The sequence below is a fragment of the Oreochromis aureus genome, linkage group 11, assembly GCF_013358895.1.
Source record: "Oreochromis aureus strain Israel breed Guangdong linkage group 11, ZZ_aureus, whole genome shotgun sequence".
Classification (NCBI taxonomy): domain Eukaryota; kingdom Metazoa; phylum Chordata; class Actinopteri; order Cichliformes; family Cichlidae; genus Oreochromis; species Oreochromis aureus.
This window is the reverse complement of record NC_052952.1, coordinates 16,949,826-16,963,502: the sequence shown is the minus strand read 5'-3', so window position 1 is coordinate 16,963,502 and position 13,677 is coordinate 16,949,826. Positions and strand designations below refer to the sequence as shown.

Here is a 13,677-nt window from a genome sequence, read left to right as displayed (position 1 = left end):
GGGTCATCCTGTGTAGTTTCCCTGCGTCTCCCTGCATCTCCATTTCAGGTTTCAAGTCTGTTTTTGGTTAGTTTTTCCCAGTTTAGGTTATCCTTAGGTTTTGTGTCATGCCCGCTACGTTCCTGATTTTTTCACCTACCATATTAATAAAGCTCACTCGCATCAGAAGCTGCCTGCAAATTGGGTCCTTTATTAAAACTCATACGGCTTGCCCGGCTAGCCGTGACGCTTCTCGGATGAAAGGTGAAACGTCTTTAAGAAACTTAGTCCAGTCTCTTTTCTTTGCAAGCTCTTAGAAAACCCTCCTCAGCCACTTTATCAAACACAAACTGTCACCTCTTTCCCTCATATGCTGTAAGGTTGAGAAAATAGTCACATTAATCATAATTTCATTTTTTTCTTTGATTACCTTAATGACCTTATAGCAACATATCACCCTATTAGAACACTTCACTCTCACACTGCAGGCTTACTTGTTGTTCCTAGTAGTAAAGTAGAATGGGAGGGCGACCCTTCAGTTTTCAGGCCCCTCTTCTGTAAAACCAGCTTCAAGTTTGGATTCAGGAGAGAGACACTATCTCTACTTTTAAGATTAGGCCTAAAACTTTCCTTTTTGCTAAAGCATATAGTTAGGGCTGGATCTGGTGAGCCTCAATTCCCCCATAGTTATGCTGCAGTAGTTTTAGGCTTCTAGGGATTCCCATGATGCATTGAGGATTTCTTCATCAGTCACCTTTCTCATTCATAATGTTTTGAATCATACTTGTTATTGATATCTGGCTCTCTTCCACAGCATGTCTTTTATCCTGTCTTCCTCCTCTCACCCCAACTGGTCGCAGCAGGTGGCCACCCCTCCCTATAATCAGTTTCACTGTTTCTTTGAGACTGACATCCCAACTTGATCCTTACATGCCTTCCTTCTTGCCTTTTGCTTCCCTATTTAGTTTTTCATTATATTATGTATTATTATATTTAGGTTTTCACTTTTTGGTCAACTTCTTTCTTTCCCTTTTTTTTTACTTTTATTTTCATTTCCATTAAATTGGTTCTTTTATGTAGTGTCTACCACACTGAGTTATTGTCTTTACTGCAAGCTGACCTCTATATGTCCCTTGTATAAAGTCATTCCTTTTGTGTTTTGCAAGAAAGGTCAACCTAGTTTAAAAATTTCCCTGGTTACTGGAATTGGCATGCAATTGTCCTGTTACATTAAAAGAAAACCAGCCTTTAGTGCTATATGTGGAATTTTTACCATAATACAAATGGGTTTATTTTTAACTTTCATGAGAAGGGTTACACTTGACAGTCATGCATCATTTCACAGCTCTGTTTTGCAATGCAACACGTTAACCACAGTGCAGCATCCCACCTCAAACTTGGTGTTTTAGCTAATCACCATAAGCTTTGCTAGAATAAATAGATGAATAAATAGACTGTGGGTAGATAAAGATGATATTCTAATGTTTGCCTTTACTGACTTATATTTGGGGATTTGCTGTGTTTTTTATTGATTCAGCTGCAGTAAAAACTATTACACTTACCACAGGCCAGTACGGGCAGATGTGCACTTAATACTCCGTTATGACCCAGGTCATGATGCTGTATGTTGTTTGTGGTCCTCACACCCAAGTGTGATATTGTTCGTTCTCTGTGTTGTTTGTGCTTGTGTAAGTTTCACATAAAGGTTGTTTGGTTTGTGTGGTTAGCCACAATGGAGTTTCATTTAGATAAGTTTGCCGGGAATCCTACATTGCAGCAGTTAAATAAATGTAGAAAGGTAGATCTGATGCTCATTGAAAACCTTTTTAATGTGCAAACACCACTGGCTGTGAGGAAAGAACAGGGGCAGGCAAAGCTGATGTGGAGCCTCTAGCTCCTTCCACTGGGACTCCTGTAACCACTTCTCCTTTAGCTCCTCCCAGTTCTACGATGAGGACATCAGCTGAGGAGTTCCAGCTAATGCTCTGCATTATGGAAGTGGAGTTGAGAAATCGGGAGTTGGTGGTGGAAGCGATGCATTTTCGGGTGAAAGCTTTAGAGCTGCAACGCCACCCTAGTAGCTCCATCCAGTCACCGCTCACACTGCAAGCTCCCCCAATCTCCCCATGATGGCTTTGATTTACACACTAAATTGTTACCACCCTTTAGAGAAACTGAGGTGGATTCATACTTTTCTGCGTTTGCTAAAGCTTTGAACTGGCAAAAGGAAGTTTGGGCCTTGCTGGTGCAGTGTAGGCTTGTGAGTAAAGCTCAGGAGGAGTGTGCTAGCCTCTCAGTGGACCAAAACTTAGATCATGATGTGGTTAGGGCTACAGTATTGTGTGCTTATGAATTGGTGCCTGAAGCGTACAGACAGAAATGGTGGATGGCATTACCTTAGCCCCCATTGTGAGGAATCTTGGAGTCATTTTTTACCAGGGTATGTCCTTTAATGCACATATTCAACAAATATGTAACAGTTGTTTCTTGTATTTGTGTAATATCTCTAAAATTAAAAACCTGTCGCACAGTGATCTTGAAAAACTATTTCATGCATTTATTACTGTAATAATTGTATTCCATTATTATCAGGATGTCCTAAAAACTCTCTGAAAAACCTTCATTTGATCTAAAATGCTGCAGCAAGAGTACTGCCAAGGCCTAGAAAGAGAGAGCATATTTCTCCTGTACTGGCTTCTCTTCATTGGCTCCCTGTTAAATCCAATACCAAATCCGAAATCCCTCTCCTCACATACAAGTTTTTCAATATTCAGGTCCCCTCTTATCTTAAAGACATCATAACACCATATCACCCTATGAGAGCACATTGCTCTCAGACAGCAGGCCTAATTGTGGTTCCTAGAGTATTTAAAAGTAGAATGGGAGGCAGAGCTTTCAGCTTTCAGTCCCCTCTTCTGTAGAGGGACTGCAATTTATAGAATTTTTTGCTTGGATTATTAATAATAATAAAAACAGTTTGGATTCGGGAAACGGACACACTCTCTACTTTTAGGATTAGTCTTAAAACTTTCTTTTTTGCTAAAGCATATAGTTAGGACTCAGTCGGGTGACCCTGATTCCTCTCTTAGTTATGTTGTAACAGTAAGCCTATTACAGGCTGCTGGGGCTTCCCATGGTGGACTGAGTGTTTACACCATGATACACCATTCTGCATTTAAGCATTAATATTATCATCTTTTATCCCTAAGTAAATTTAGGTTTTGAACAAGTAATTAAAATATTTAAAATATTGTATAATTTCTTGGTAATTTTGTCAAAAAAAAGAAATAATATTTTCCAAGTATCTTACATTTTGGGGCACAAGCAGTATTGTGGAGTATATAACTCCATATATACTCCACAATACTTATGGATAGCCTTCTATGCTATCCATAATAACAAATATTACTGAATATAACTAACCAACAAAAATGTCATATATAACAAATCATAATAAAAACAGAGATTACAAATTTTTTGTAATTTTGTAAATTTGACTAAACTTTATTATTAATCTTTCAAACTAGATCATTGGTCTGACCAAGAAAACGTGAGTCATAGATTACAGACATATAGAAATATAACAGATTAAAAAAAAAAAAAAACCAAAAAAACCCCCAAAACAACATTTTTCTTGACTCAACAACATGGACGGTAGTTGGTCTTCCACACAATACACATTGTCATATATTGACTCATCTCAAGGAATCTGCAAAGAGAAACAAGATTAATTAACTCCCTTTTTATGCATGCACATTGTGAATGAATCAATTAAGAAAGCATTGATTATCCCTACATTGCCATAGACAGGATCATTTGGGTAAATGTCAGGACAGGGGATATGCTCCCTGTTCTTTTTCCTGCAGAAAGGATGGAAAAACAAAAAAAAAAATGTATTTTTACACATCTTTTAAAATCTTATTTTATTATGGTAGGATTTTGTTTGTTTGCAAACTGAGCTGAAGAATAATAAAACCTTTTTGTTCGGGCATTACAGAAGTTTGACAGGTCTCTGACTCTCTGGTGCTCTGAAAGCTGTTGCTATATTTAGAGATTCTCCTGCATACATGACTTACTTGTTTATCTGCAATGATTTTGTTCATATCAACTTACCATTTTTTAACAACTCCCACTCCACTTCCTATCAAAATAATCAGCAAAATCACACCTGCTCCAGACGAGATAAGAATATTCTGCATGTTGTCTGTTGACAAAGAAACTATGTTAAGTATTTTTGTCATGTAAAAATAGAGAGATCAATCCATCCTAAGTCTTTCTTACCTTTAACAGGTAAAGAAAGTAAGATGTTGTCATATCCCACCACGTTGATTGCCAGGCAGTGCACAAAGCTGAAAGACCCAAAGTCTGTCTGCAGAGTCTCAGTAGTAACAGAGCCATTTTTCTCTGCTTTGCTGCTTTGCATGACTCTGTCACCAAGAACAAAATGTACCATGCTGGGAGGCTCGGACTCTACAGTGCACTCACACTTTACCACGGTGTCCTCTGAAGAACACTTTGAGGAAGTCTTGATGTCAGGGCCATCTGTGAGGACATGAAATAAAAATGGGAGATAGCCATGCATTTATTATTTATGTTTGAATGAAAAAAAGTGTTTTGTAATTGAATTCATTCTAGTGTAACATAACATGCATAACACATTGAGGTGCAGGATCTGACTACCCCTTCTTCACTGATAGCAGTGCAGCACAGGGCCCCTACTGAATGTTTGGCAAACCTGATCTGGCCCACCAAAGGGCCGTCATTCTTTGCGGTATGTGGGCCATGTGTAAGTTGTGTGCAGCCACGGGCCACCCAGATAGCAAAATTGGTATGGCCCGAATCTGGCCCACACAATGTGCTGACACATGGCCCACATACCGCAAAGAATGATGGCCCTTTGGTGGGCCAGATCAGGTTTGCCAGAGGTAGTCCACACATGGGCCAGCACGAGGCCAGTTGCAGACACACTGCTGGCCCTGTGCTGACCCAGAACAGTTTCAGCTCTGGCCCCCGATGTCAGCTTAATGTGTACCTTAATCAAGCCATGTAATAACAACATGTGCCGTAACAAAATAGTGCAAAAGCAACATGACGAATCTCTTTTCAGAGATTACTCAATGTGCTCTAGACAAAATGCCACATTCACCCAATCATACACTTTTTCAACTGAGTGCTTCCTAACTACATTCATACACATTCATGCTCTTGACATGAAGACTAGAGGAGCCAGGGATTAAATCACTAACTTCTGATCATTAGGTGAACCGCTCTACCTCCTGAGCTACAGCCACCCAGTGGTAAACATGAGTAAACCGTCACTAGGTTGTGGATAAAGTGTACACTCACAAACCTGTATAACCTGCATTTGAAATGTTGGCTACCATAGCAGTATAGTATTGCAACATGGCATTTGGGTCTTCTAACTAAAATATGAAAATAGGAACATAAATAGTGCCATCATTGCCAGACCTGGCCCATATCTGGATGACCACTTACCATGGCAGAAGTCAGCCAGCAGTGCCGGCTTGACACCAGATCTGGGCCAGACCTGTCTGCTATGTGGGTTACTGCACCTATTTTATTTGTTTGCTTGTTTATATTGTTTAATTGCCAAAAATACTGTATCACCGATTTTGAATGCTTAAAAAAATGAGACTATTTACAGTGGTTGATACATTGTTAATGTACAGTATACTTACATTTTACTTGAAGTATCTTAGATGTTTCATGGAGCAGACCATGATGGTATGTTATTTTGCATTTTAAAGTCTTGTTGTGATCAGAGCGGTTTGGGCGAAAGGTCAAAGTAGATGTTGAGTTCCACTGGCCTTCATGAAGCTGCTGTGTTTGATCGTGCTGCTCTCCAGAGTGACTCCAGATGAAAGAAGGTGGATATGTGGGGCAGGAGTGAAACACGGAGCAGGATGCAGACACATTCTCACCCTCCTTTACCTCCTCTTGTACAGATAAATCAGGTTGACCTGTGTTAAACAAAAGAGGTTATGATCATAAACCTGAACTCCATCATGATGGCAAGTATACTGTAATGGAAATACAAGTGCATTTAACCAGTATAACTGCTGATGAGTTTTTTGTTTTCATTTTTGCCCATTGTCTACTTCCATATGGAGGCACTTAATATCTAAATCCAAATCACCCAGTTTGACAAAAAATTTGCTCTGCAAGGTTTTACATTAAACTTAAAGTAAGCCATAGCAACAAACAGGGTTAAATAATACTGATTAAAAAAAGTGCTCTTGCCATTAAATTAATTAGCAATTTAAAAAACTGCATTATTAAATCTTAGCTTTGAAGGAATAATTCAGTAAATAAAGAAAAGGCCGAGAAAGAAAAATTAGAGCAAAATGTTCCAGAGCATAGGTGTCAAACTCTGGCCCGCGGGCCTAATTTGGCCCGCAGCCCAATTACATTTGGCCCGCGAAGCCATGCCAAATTACTATTAGAGCTGGCCTACTGGTATTATACAGCTAATATATATATCGTTTAGTATTAAGCTTTGCTTGTTCCATATTCAGTTTTTCAGCAAAACTTGTTTGAGTCCATAAGAAAAGATTCATTCTTATATCTGGAGGAAGATTTTTTTTTTCAATAAATATTAATGTTAGCCCGTGACTTTGTTCCAGTTTTGAATTTTGGCCCACTGTGTATTTGAGTTTGACACCCCTGTTCTAGAGCATTGCACATTCACATTAAAATATTCATTCAGCACCTATCAATATAATAAAACATCACAGTAAAAACACTGGAAACAAAGAGATAATAACAAGAACTAGAAAATGTGGTGCTATTGTTAATGGTACTTACTGACACTGATTAATTGTACTTACTCAATGAAATAGAAACTTTATCATTGATGTAGGAATACTGGTTGTAGCCTTTAATTTCAATCCGGAAATAAAAAGGCCATCCGTCACTTTGTTGAAGATTTTCAATCATCAGAGAACAATTCTTCATGCTGAGATCTCCCAGTAGTTTTGTCCGATTCAGAAACGGATCCAGGATTTGAGATGCATTGGAATGACAGATAACTTGATCATTGTTATTGTACCAAATCCCTGTGAACTCGCTGGCCTCATTTTCTGGACTAGGGAAGTCATAAGAACAGGGGATCACCACACATAACCCAAGGTGACCTTTCACTGAGGATGGCACCTTTACAGTCCAAGATGAAGCTTCAGTTGGAGAAACTGTAATAAAATCCACAGTAAAATTTGATGAAGCAAAGTACAGGAATAAGACAACCAGTGAAAGAAGGAGAGATTAAATGCATGGGAAAATACAGAAAAGATCATTTAATACTCACAAAATACTGGACAAAAAAGGAAAGCCATATGAAAAAAACTGTTTAAGTCTACATCTTGTGAGAAATAAAGATTACAGATAAATTATCCATACCTTTAAAGCAAATGCACATTACGAACAAAGACAAAGACCACCGTAATGTCATCTTTTCTTGTCACCTTTACACACTCACATTTGTTATTACTTTCATTTCCTTCAGAAGTGTGACTTGTGAGTTTCCAGTCTGCTTTTACCCTCATTACCATATGGTTGGGACAGTTTTTTCTTTTCTTTTTTTAAAAGTAAATTCACAGTTTTTTTTTGTGAAGTTGACATGACAGCTTGGTCAACTGAGTCTCTTAAAAAAACACCAGTTTGACATGTTCATACAAATACACACACACACACACACACACACACACACACACACGGGTCTATGTGGTATGGAGGGACTATACTACGTCAATCCGCCCGGCGGTCAAAAAAAACTAAATAAATTAAATTTAAAAGTTATGAAATACAAACTACTTCTGTAATTAACAAGAACTTTTTCTTTAAACAGAACATCAGTGAGGCAGCCTGCTGCACAATAAGTCAGTTTTAACAACAGTTCGGCAATCTGACCAAGATGTAAAACCACATCTGGCTAAACAGTTATTTTAGTTCATTTTTTTCTGCCTTTTTGCAGTTAATCCTCTGTTTCTTACAAAATCTCTTATGTTTTGAACTGTTCTTCCTGCCAACACCGGATCTTCTACCAATTTGCAATGACTGCATTCATTTTTGGTGGCCAGTTTCCCTTCGTTTATGTGGTCTTTAAAATGCCTCATCACTGCAGCAACCTCATCCTTGGACCACATGTTTTTGGGAGCTCTTCGGGAATTGTGGGATTGAGCAGCATTTTTATCTGGAAGATATATAAAGTAGTAGTAGTTAAAAGAAACAAACCTAACAAAAAAAACCCCAAAATCATTTGCTTTTTAAAAGAATGGATGCTACCCTGTCCTAACTTCTGAAATGTGTTGGTACCATCAATATCAAAACGAGCTAAAATTCTCTTTGAAAATTTATCAAATTTCTAAAATGAGACAACATTTAGTGTTCCACTGTGAATAAAAGACTGAATAAAAAAATGAATAAAAGTCTCTTGATGCATGCTCAATCATCCAGGTAAGTAAATCCCAAAACGTTTATTCTGTTAATCTGGACGTAGCGTTTTCAGTGGGAGAAACATTTTGTCACTCATCCAAGTGACTTTTTGCCACCACTCTGCAGTTTGCCATATGTTGCAAAGTGATGAAACAATAGATGATGAACAATTCAAGAACCTTAAGCACAAACATCTAAGTGACGAAACATTTCTCCCACTGAAAAAACTACGTTCAGATGAACAGAATCAACCTTTTTACTTACTTAATTGGATAATGAGAATGCATCATGCAAGCACCATAGTATGTCACAGACAGGCCTCACCCAGTCATTAAATTGTTTGTCAGCTATACAATTACCCTTGAGCTTCTAAGAATAATAGACTATGCATAATGGCTGTGATGTGATGATTCCGTCAAATCCCTAGAATTAAAGCAGGAAGTCTACTTTAACACATATAGATATTGTTTGATTTTAAATCCATTGTGGTGGTGTAGAGAGACAGAATTGCAACGCAGTTACAAAGAACGTGTCCATAAGCTTAGAGAACCAACTGCACCCCTTACCTTCAGAGGGAGCAGCAGTCTCACTTGCTGCAGGCATTATGAGTGGTTCTTCATCTGCTGATTACACAATTTGATTAAGTTTTAATATTTGTAACAAACATTTTATCCACAGAAATCAAGCTAGTGGTAACTTACCACAATCTACAGTGTCTTGGAGCTGCGCTGTGTTTGTGGAATCAGCTACTGCATGTACAGGCTCACTGGTGCCACACGCTGACATTGTGAGTGCTGTGTCATCATCATCTGATTCACTCTCACTGTCCTTTGTTTCAGCATCACTTAATGCAATTTCATCTGAGAAATTGTGGGAAAAAACACACACAAAAAAAAAACCCAACACAAACACAAACCCCCCAAAAACCTCACATTAACAACGAGATATGACAAAATACAGAACAAATACTGGAATTTATACTTTTTCCACAGTACATAGTTTTACTATTTAAGGCCACCACTCTGCAGTTTGCCAAATGTTGCAAAGTGATGAAACAACAGACTTCAAGAACCTTAAATCATGGACATTTAACAGAATGGTCTGTGCTTTTAGGTTTTAATTCTGTTGATAAAGCATAATATTCAACTACTGCCCTAATATTTGCTCCTTTCAATACAAACCTTTAATTTCGATCTCATCCAGTGAGTTCCCCTGGATCTGGGAAAGATGTCCTTTTTCCAGTGTTAAAAGCAGTTTGGAAATCTTGGCCAGCTGTGTTGTGGGAACTGGTAATCTGTAGAATTCGCAGTGAACGCGAATATCATGACCCAGGAAATCTGCAACCTGATCAAGTTCATTGTTTTTCAAATTAAGGACTTGTGAGAGTGTGGCAACATGTTTTCTGAGCTGTGTCGATCTTAGATACTCAGGGTGCTTTGCTCCACACTGGTATGCATGAACACGCAAGGAGTCCATTCCTCTGTAATGACTCATTGATCGGGGTCTTGCAAAGAGATAGATATTAGTGGCACAAATGCCACAGTCAGGCCTCCTACTAACCAGTAGTGACAGAGCATCCAGCATGCTTGGTGTTAGCAGAACTGGAACATTTCTGTCCCTTTTTCCCATTATTTCTATTCTACAGAAATAGTTACAGAGTCTCTGTTCCATTTCTGAGAGCCCCATGGTAACATCTGTGTGGAGTGCCGTTTTGTCTCTTTCAAGAAAACTTTTGAGGCGCATCTTTGAAACCTCTCCAGAACGTCTTCGATTGAACACAATGATCTGTGAGAGTGTAACTTGTGCAAGTTGGGCATAATTCTGAGCTGTGGCTTCGTTCTCCAAGCTGCAAAAGGCACTTTCTGCAGATTTTTGAAGGTAGTGATGGAGAATCCGAACATCTTCTGTAAAGGGCAATGTTGATGGTTTGTTAAACTTTGCCTCACTCAATGTGTTCAAGGCACGGTGAGACACCATCTCGGACCATTTGGAGACATACAACTTCTTGAACGCATCAGTGGACTTGATTAGGGCTTCATCCTCTGTCATGAGGGCACGACAATGGATAATGTCAGACATTTTATGCAGTGTATGTCCCAGTTTCAGCGCAAGGCTTGGAGTTTTGTATGACAGTGTCTCTTCATCAAAACCTGAAACTTTCTTTACTGCTTGCACAACTCTCTGGAAGTTAGCAGGCTTAATAGCTTCTTCCATGTTATGCACTGAGAATTCTGTGCACGCAGACACAACAACAAACGTCCCGCTCACACGAAGCTTCTGTCGTATATAATCATACTTTGGAGGGTCTTGTCCATGTTTATTGTAGAGGGACTGGGCAAACTGAATAACAGTAAAGTCATTTCGCACAGCTGAAGCAATCTCATCTTGTTTCATAACAGCAAGAACCTTCCACACTCCACTTGACACCTGCGAATAACACTGAGACTCCAGAGTTAAAGCCAGGCCGAGTACTTTGGTTCTTCCAGGTTCTTTATCTGTGTCATCTTTTGGTTTGTTAGGACATCTGCGGACATGTCTCCAAAGATCCTTGCGAACATACATCCCTTGACAATAAAAGCAATGAGCAAACTTTCCCTCTACTGCTTTAATCTTGGGTCTTCTCTTCACCTTCAGTGGTCCCACTCCACCATGCAAAACTGCAGCATTATGCTTAAAATTTCCCTTATTTCTCAATTTCTCTAACAGGCTTTTACGCTCGTTTGAGTCTCTAGGCAGGGAAAATGCATGCACAACATCAGGAGCTGTTTTGTGCGTTTTCAGGTGGTGGGAAATTTTAGCTTGTGGTTTGCCACAAAAATAGCAGTAATTTCTTTTACTTAAAGTCATTTTTTCTGATTCAGTTTCGCAAAGCTCACTTTTATCTTCTGGCTTGTCCTTTGTCAAGTTGTGGATTAAATTCGTTGAATCTGATTGTTCATGCACTTTGGAGATGTCATCTTGGCATAGCAGACCTTTTGATGTGCTTGGCAATAATGAGATGTCTTTATCTGAATCTTCATCATATGACTCTGAATCTGGCACATATTCTTCTTCTGATATGCTGTGGTTGCCATCATCATCGCTTGATATTTGATCCAGAACTGAATGTGGCAATCCATCCTCCCCTGAATATTCAGAAATTTCTTCTTTCTGGAATGTAAGAATAAAAGTTATTTTAATTGATCAATACTTTAGACAGGTAAAAAAAATAAACTGAAAAAGTCAAGCCAAATATGAATGGGATACACACCTGTGTTGACTGGTGACAATTCTGATTTGCCAATTTTGCAAGGCAGGATTTGTGCCAGACCCCAAACAAACTGAAACACATTTTGATAGACTTAATTTAGCTTTGCAGTTCTATTTAAGTGAAGTAGTTTTTGTCAAAGCATTGCAGTAATGTCAAATGCTGAAAAAAAAAAAACTGTTCACACTTAAGGATATTTTAATGACTACACATACACTGCTACCCCCAAAAAAGGACATCCCAGATGTGAATGAATGAATTCTTCTTATTAAATACTTTGTTCTTTAGGTAATTGAATGGCATGAAAGTGTGTAGTTGAATGTGTGTGGCCTCCAGATGCCTGTATGACTTCCCTACAATGCCTGGGCATGCTCGGGATGAGGTGGCGGACGGTCTCCTGAAGGATCTCCTCCAAGACCGGACTAAAGCATCCCAACCCCTGGACAGTTTGTGGTGGATGGAGTGAGACATGATGTCCCAGATGTGCTCAATTGGATTCAGGTCTGGGGAACAGGCGGGCCAGTCCATAGCATCAATGCCTTTGTCATGGAGGAACTGCTGACATACTCCAGCCACATGAGGTCCAGTGTCATCTCGCATTAGGTGGACCCCAGGGCCAAACGCACCAGCATGTGGTCTCACAAAGGGTCCGAGGATCTCATCTTGTTACCTAATGACAGTCAGGCTCTCTGGCAGGCACAGAAATGCCACCCACACACATTACTGACCCACTGCCAATATGATCATGCTGGAGGATGTTGCAGACAGCAGAACGTTCCCCACGGCATCTCCAGACTGTCACATGTGCTCAGTTTGAACCTCCTTTCAGCTGTGAGGAGCATAGGGTGCCAGTGCCGAAGTTGCCAAACTTTGTGTTTTCTGGCAAATGCCAAACGTCCTGCATGGTGTTGGGCTGCAAGCTCAATCCCCACCTGTGGACGCTGGACCCTCAAGCCATCTGACCATTTGAGCAGACAGATGCACATTTGTGGCCTGTTTGAGGTCATTTTGCAGGGCTCCTCTTGTTCCTCCTTGCACAAAGGTGGAGGTAGCGGTCCTGCTGCTGGGTTGTTGCCCTCCTATGGCCTACTCCACATCCAGGTAGCACCTCCATGCTCTGGACACTACACTAACAGACACAGCAAACCTTCTTGCCACAGCACACATTGATGTGCTACGCTAGATGAGCTGCACTACCTGAGCCACTTGTGTGGGTTGTAGACTCTGTCTCATGCTACCACTAAAATGAAATCACCGCCAGCATTCAAAAGTGACCATAACATCAGCCAGAAAGCATAGGTGCTGAGAAGTGGTCTCTGGTCACCACCTGCAGAACCAGTCCTTTATTATGGTGAATTGACTATAATTTCCACTTGTTGTCTACTCTATTTGCAAAACAGCATGTGAAACTGGTTGTCAGTGTTACTTCCTAAGTGAACAGTTTGATTTCACAGAAGTGTGAATGACTTGGAGTTACATCGGATTGTTTAAGTGTTCCCTTTATTATTTTGAGCAGTTTATGTTATGGAATGGGGAATTGAGGACAATCCCAAGTATACCATTTTTACAAGGTCCTGCACCAAAGAGGTAATACTACATTTCTTTAATTAGACGTGACCACTCACTGATTAAAAAGGGAGCAGTGTTCATTTCAGGTAGTCTTAACTTGTTGAACTCTGTTAATGCTTTTTACTATATACTGTACCTATTCACTAAATGTCTCACCTTTGCACTTATAGCCAAGCCACTTGAGGGAGGAAACCGGTCCCACACACTGAATGCACTTGTCCAAAGATGATATTGTTGTGCACACCAGACGATGACTGTGACACTGTTAGCAAAATATTGCAACATTTATTTGTTTTGGACAGTTGGAAAGGTGAGGTGTTTTCAATTCAGTTGCAGATATCAACTAATACACTTCATCCCAGTATAAAATTTGAACGCAATCAACCTCTTCACTTTTTTTCTACTGGAACCATTTTACTGGGATTAGGGGT

The 13,677-nt window shown here is 39.6% G+C and overlaps 2 protein-coding genes across 3 annotated transcripts; both read right to left on the bottom strand.

The window, feature by feature from the left end:
* Nucleotides 1-3,514: 3,514 nt before the first annotated feature.
* On the bottom strand, nucleotides 3,515-7,486 carry LOC120442830 (myelin-associated glycoprotein-like). The gene is made up of 7 exons (XM_039620139.1): nucleotides 7,396-7,486; nucleotides 6,828-7,187; nucleotides 5,679-5,960; nucleotides 4,261-4,521; nucleotides 4,093-4,183; nucleotides 3,776-3,839; nucleotides 3,515-3,688 (listed from the first exon to the last, which is right to left on the bottom strand). The coding sequence occupies exons 1-7, from the start codon at nucleotides 7,445-7,447 to the stop codon at nucleotides 3,680-3,682; spliced, it is 1,119 nt and encodes a 372-aa protein (XP_039476073.1). The 5' UTR covers nucleotides 7,448-7,486; the 3' UTR covers nucleotides 3,515-3,679.
* Nucleotides 7,487-7,758: 272 nt separating this feature from the next.
* On the bottom strand, nucleotides 7,759-10,658 carry LOC120442753. 2 transcript variants are annotated; one of them, XM_039619927.1, is made up of 4 exons: nucleotides 9,612-10,658; nucleotides 9,132-9,290; nucleotides 8,997-9,053; nucleotides 7,759-8,188 (listed from the first exon to the last, which is right to left on the bottom strand). In XM_039619927.1, exons 1-4 carry the CDS (start codon nucleotides 10,642-10,644, stop codon nucleotides 7,941-7,943), a joined length of 1,497 nt encoding a protein of 498 aa, XP_039475861.1. In that variant the 5' UTR covers nucleotides 10,645-10,658; the 3' UTR covers nucleotides 7,759-7,940. The 2 variants fall into 2 exon arrangements, with proteins under 2 accessions (XP_039475861.1, XP_039475862.1); XM_039619928.1 differs by having other exon boundaries at nucleotides 8,997-9,050.
* Between the last annotated feature and the right edge of the window lie 3,019 nt (nucleotides 10,659-13,677).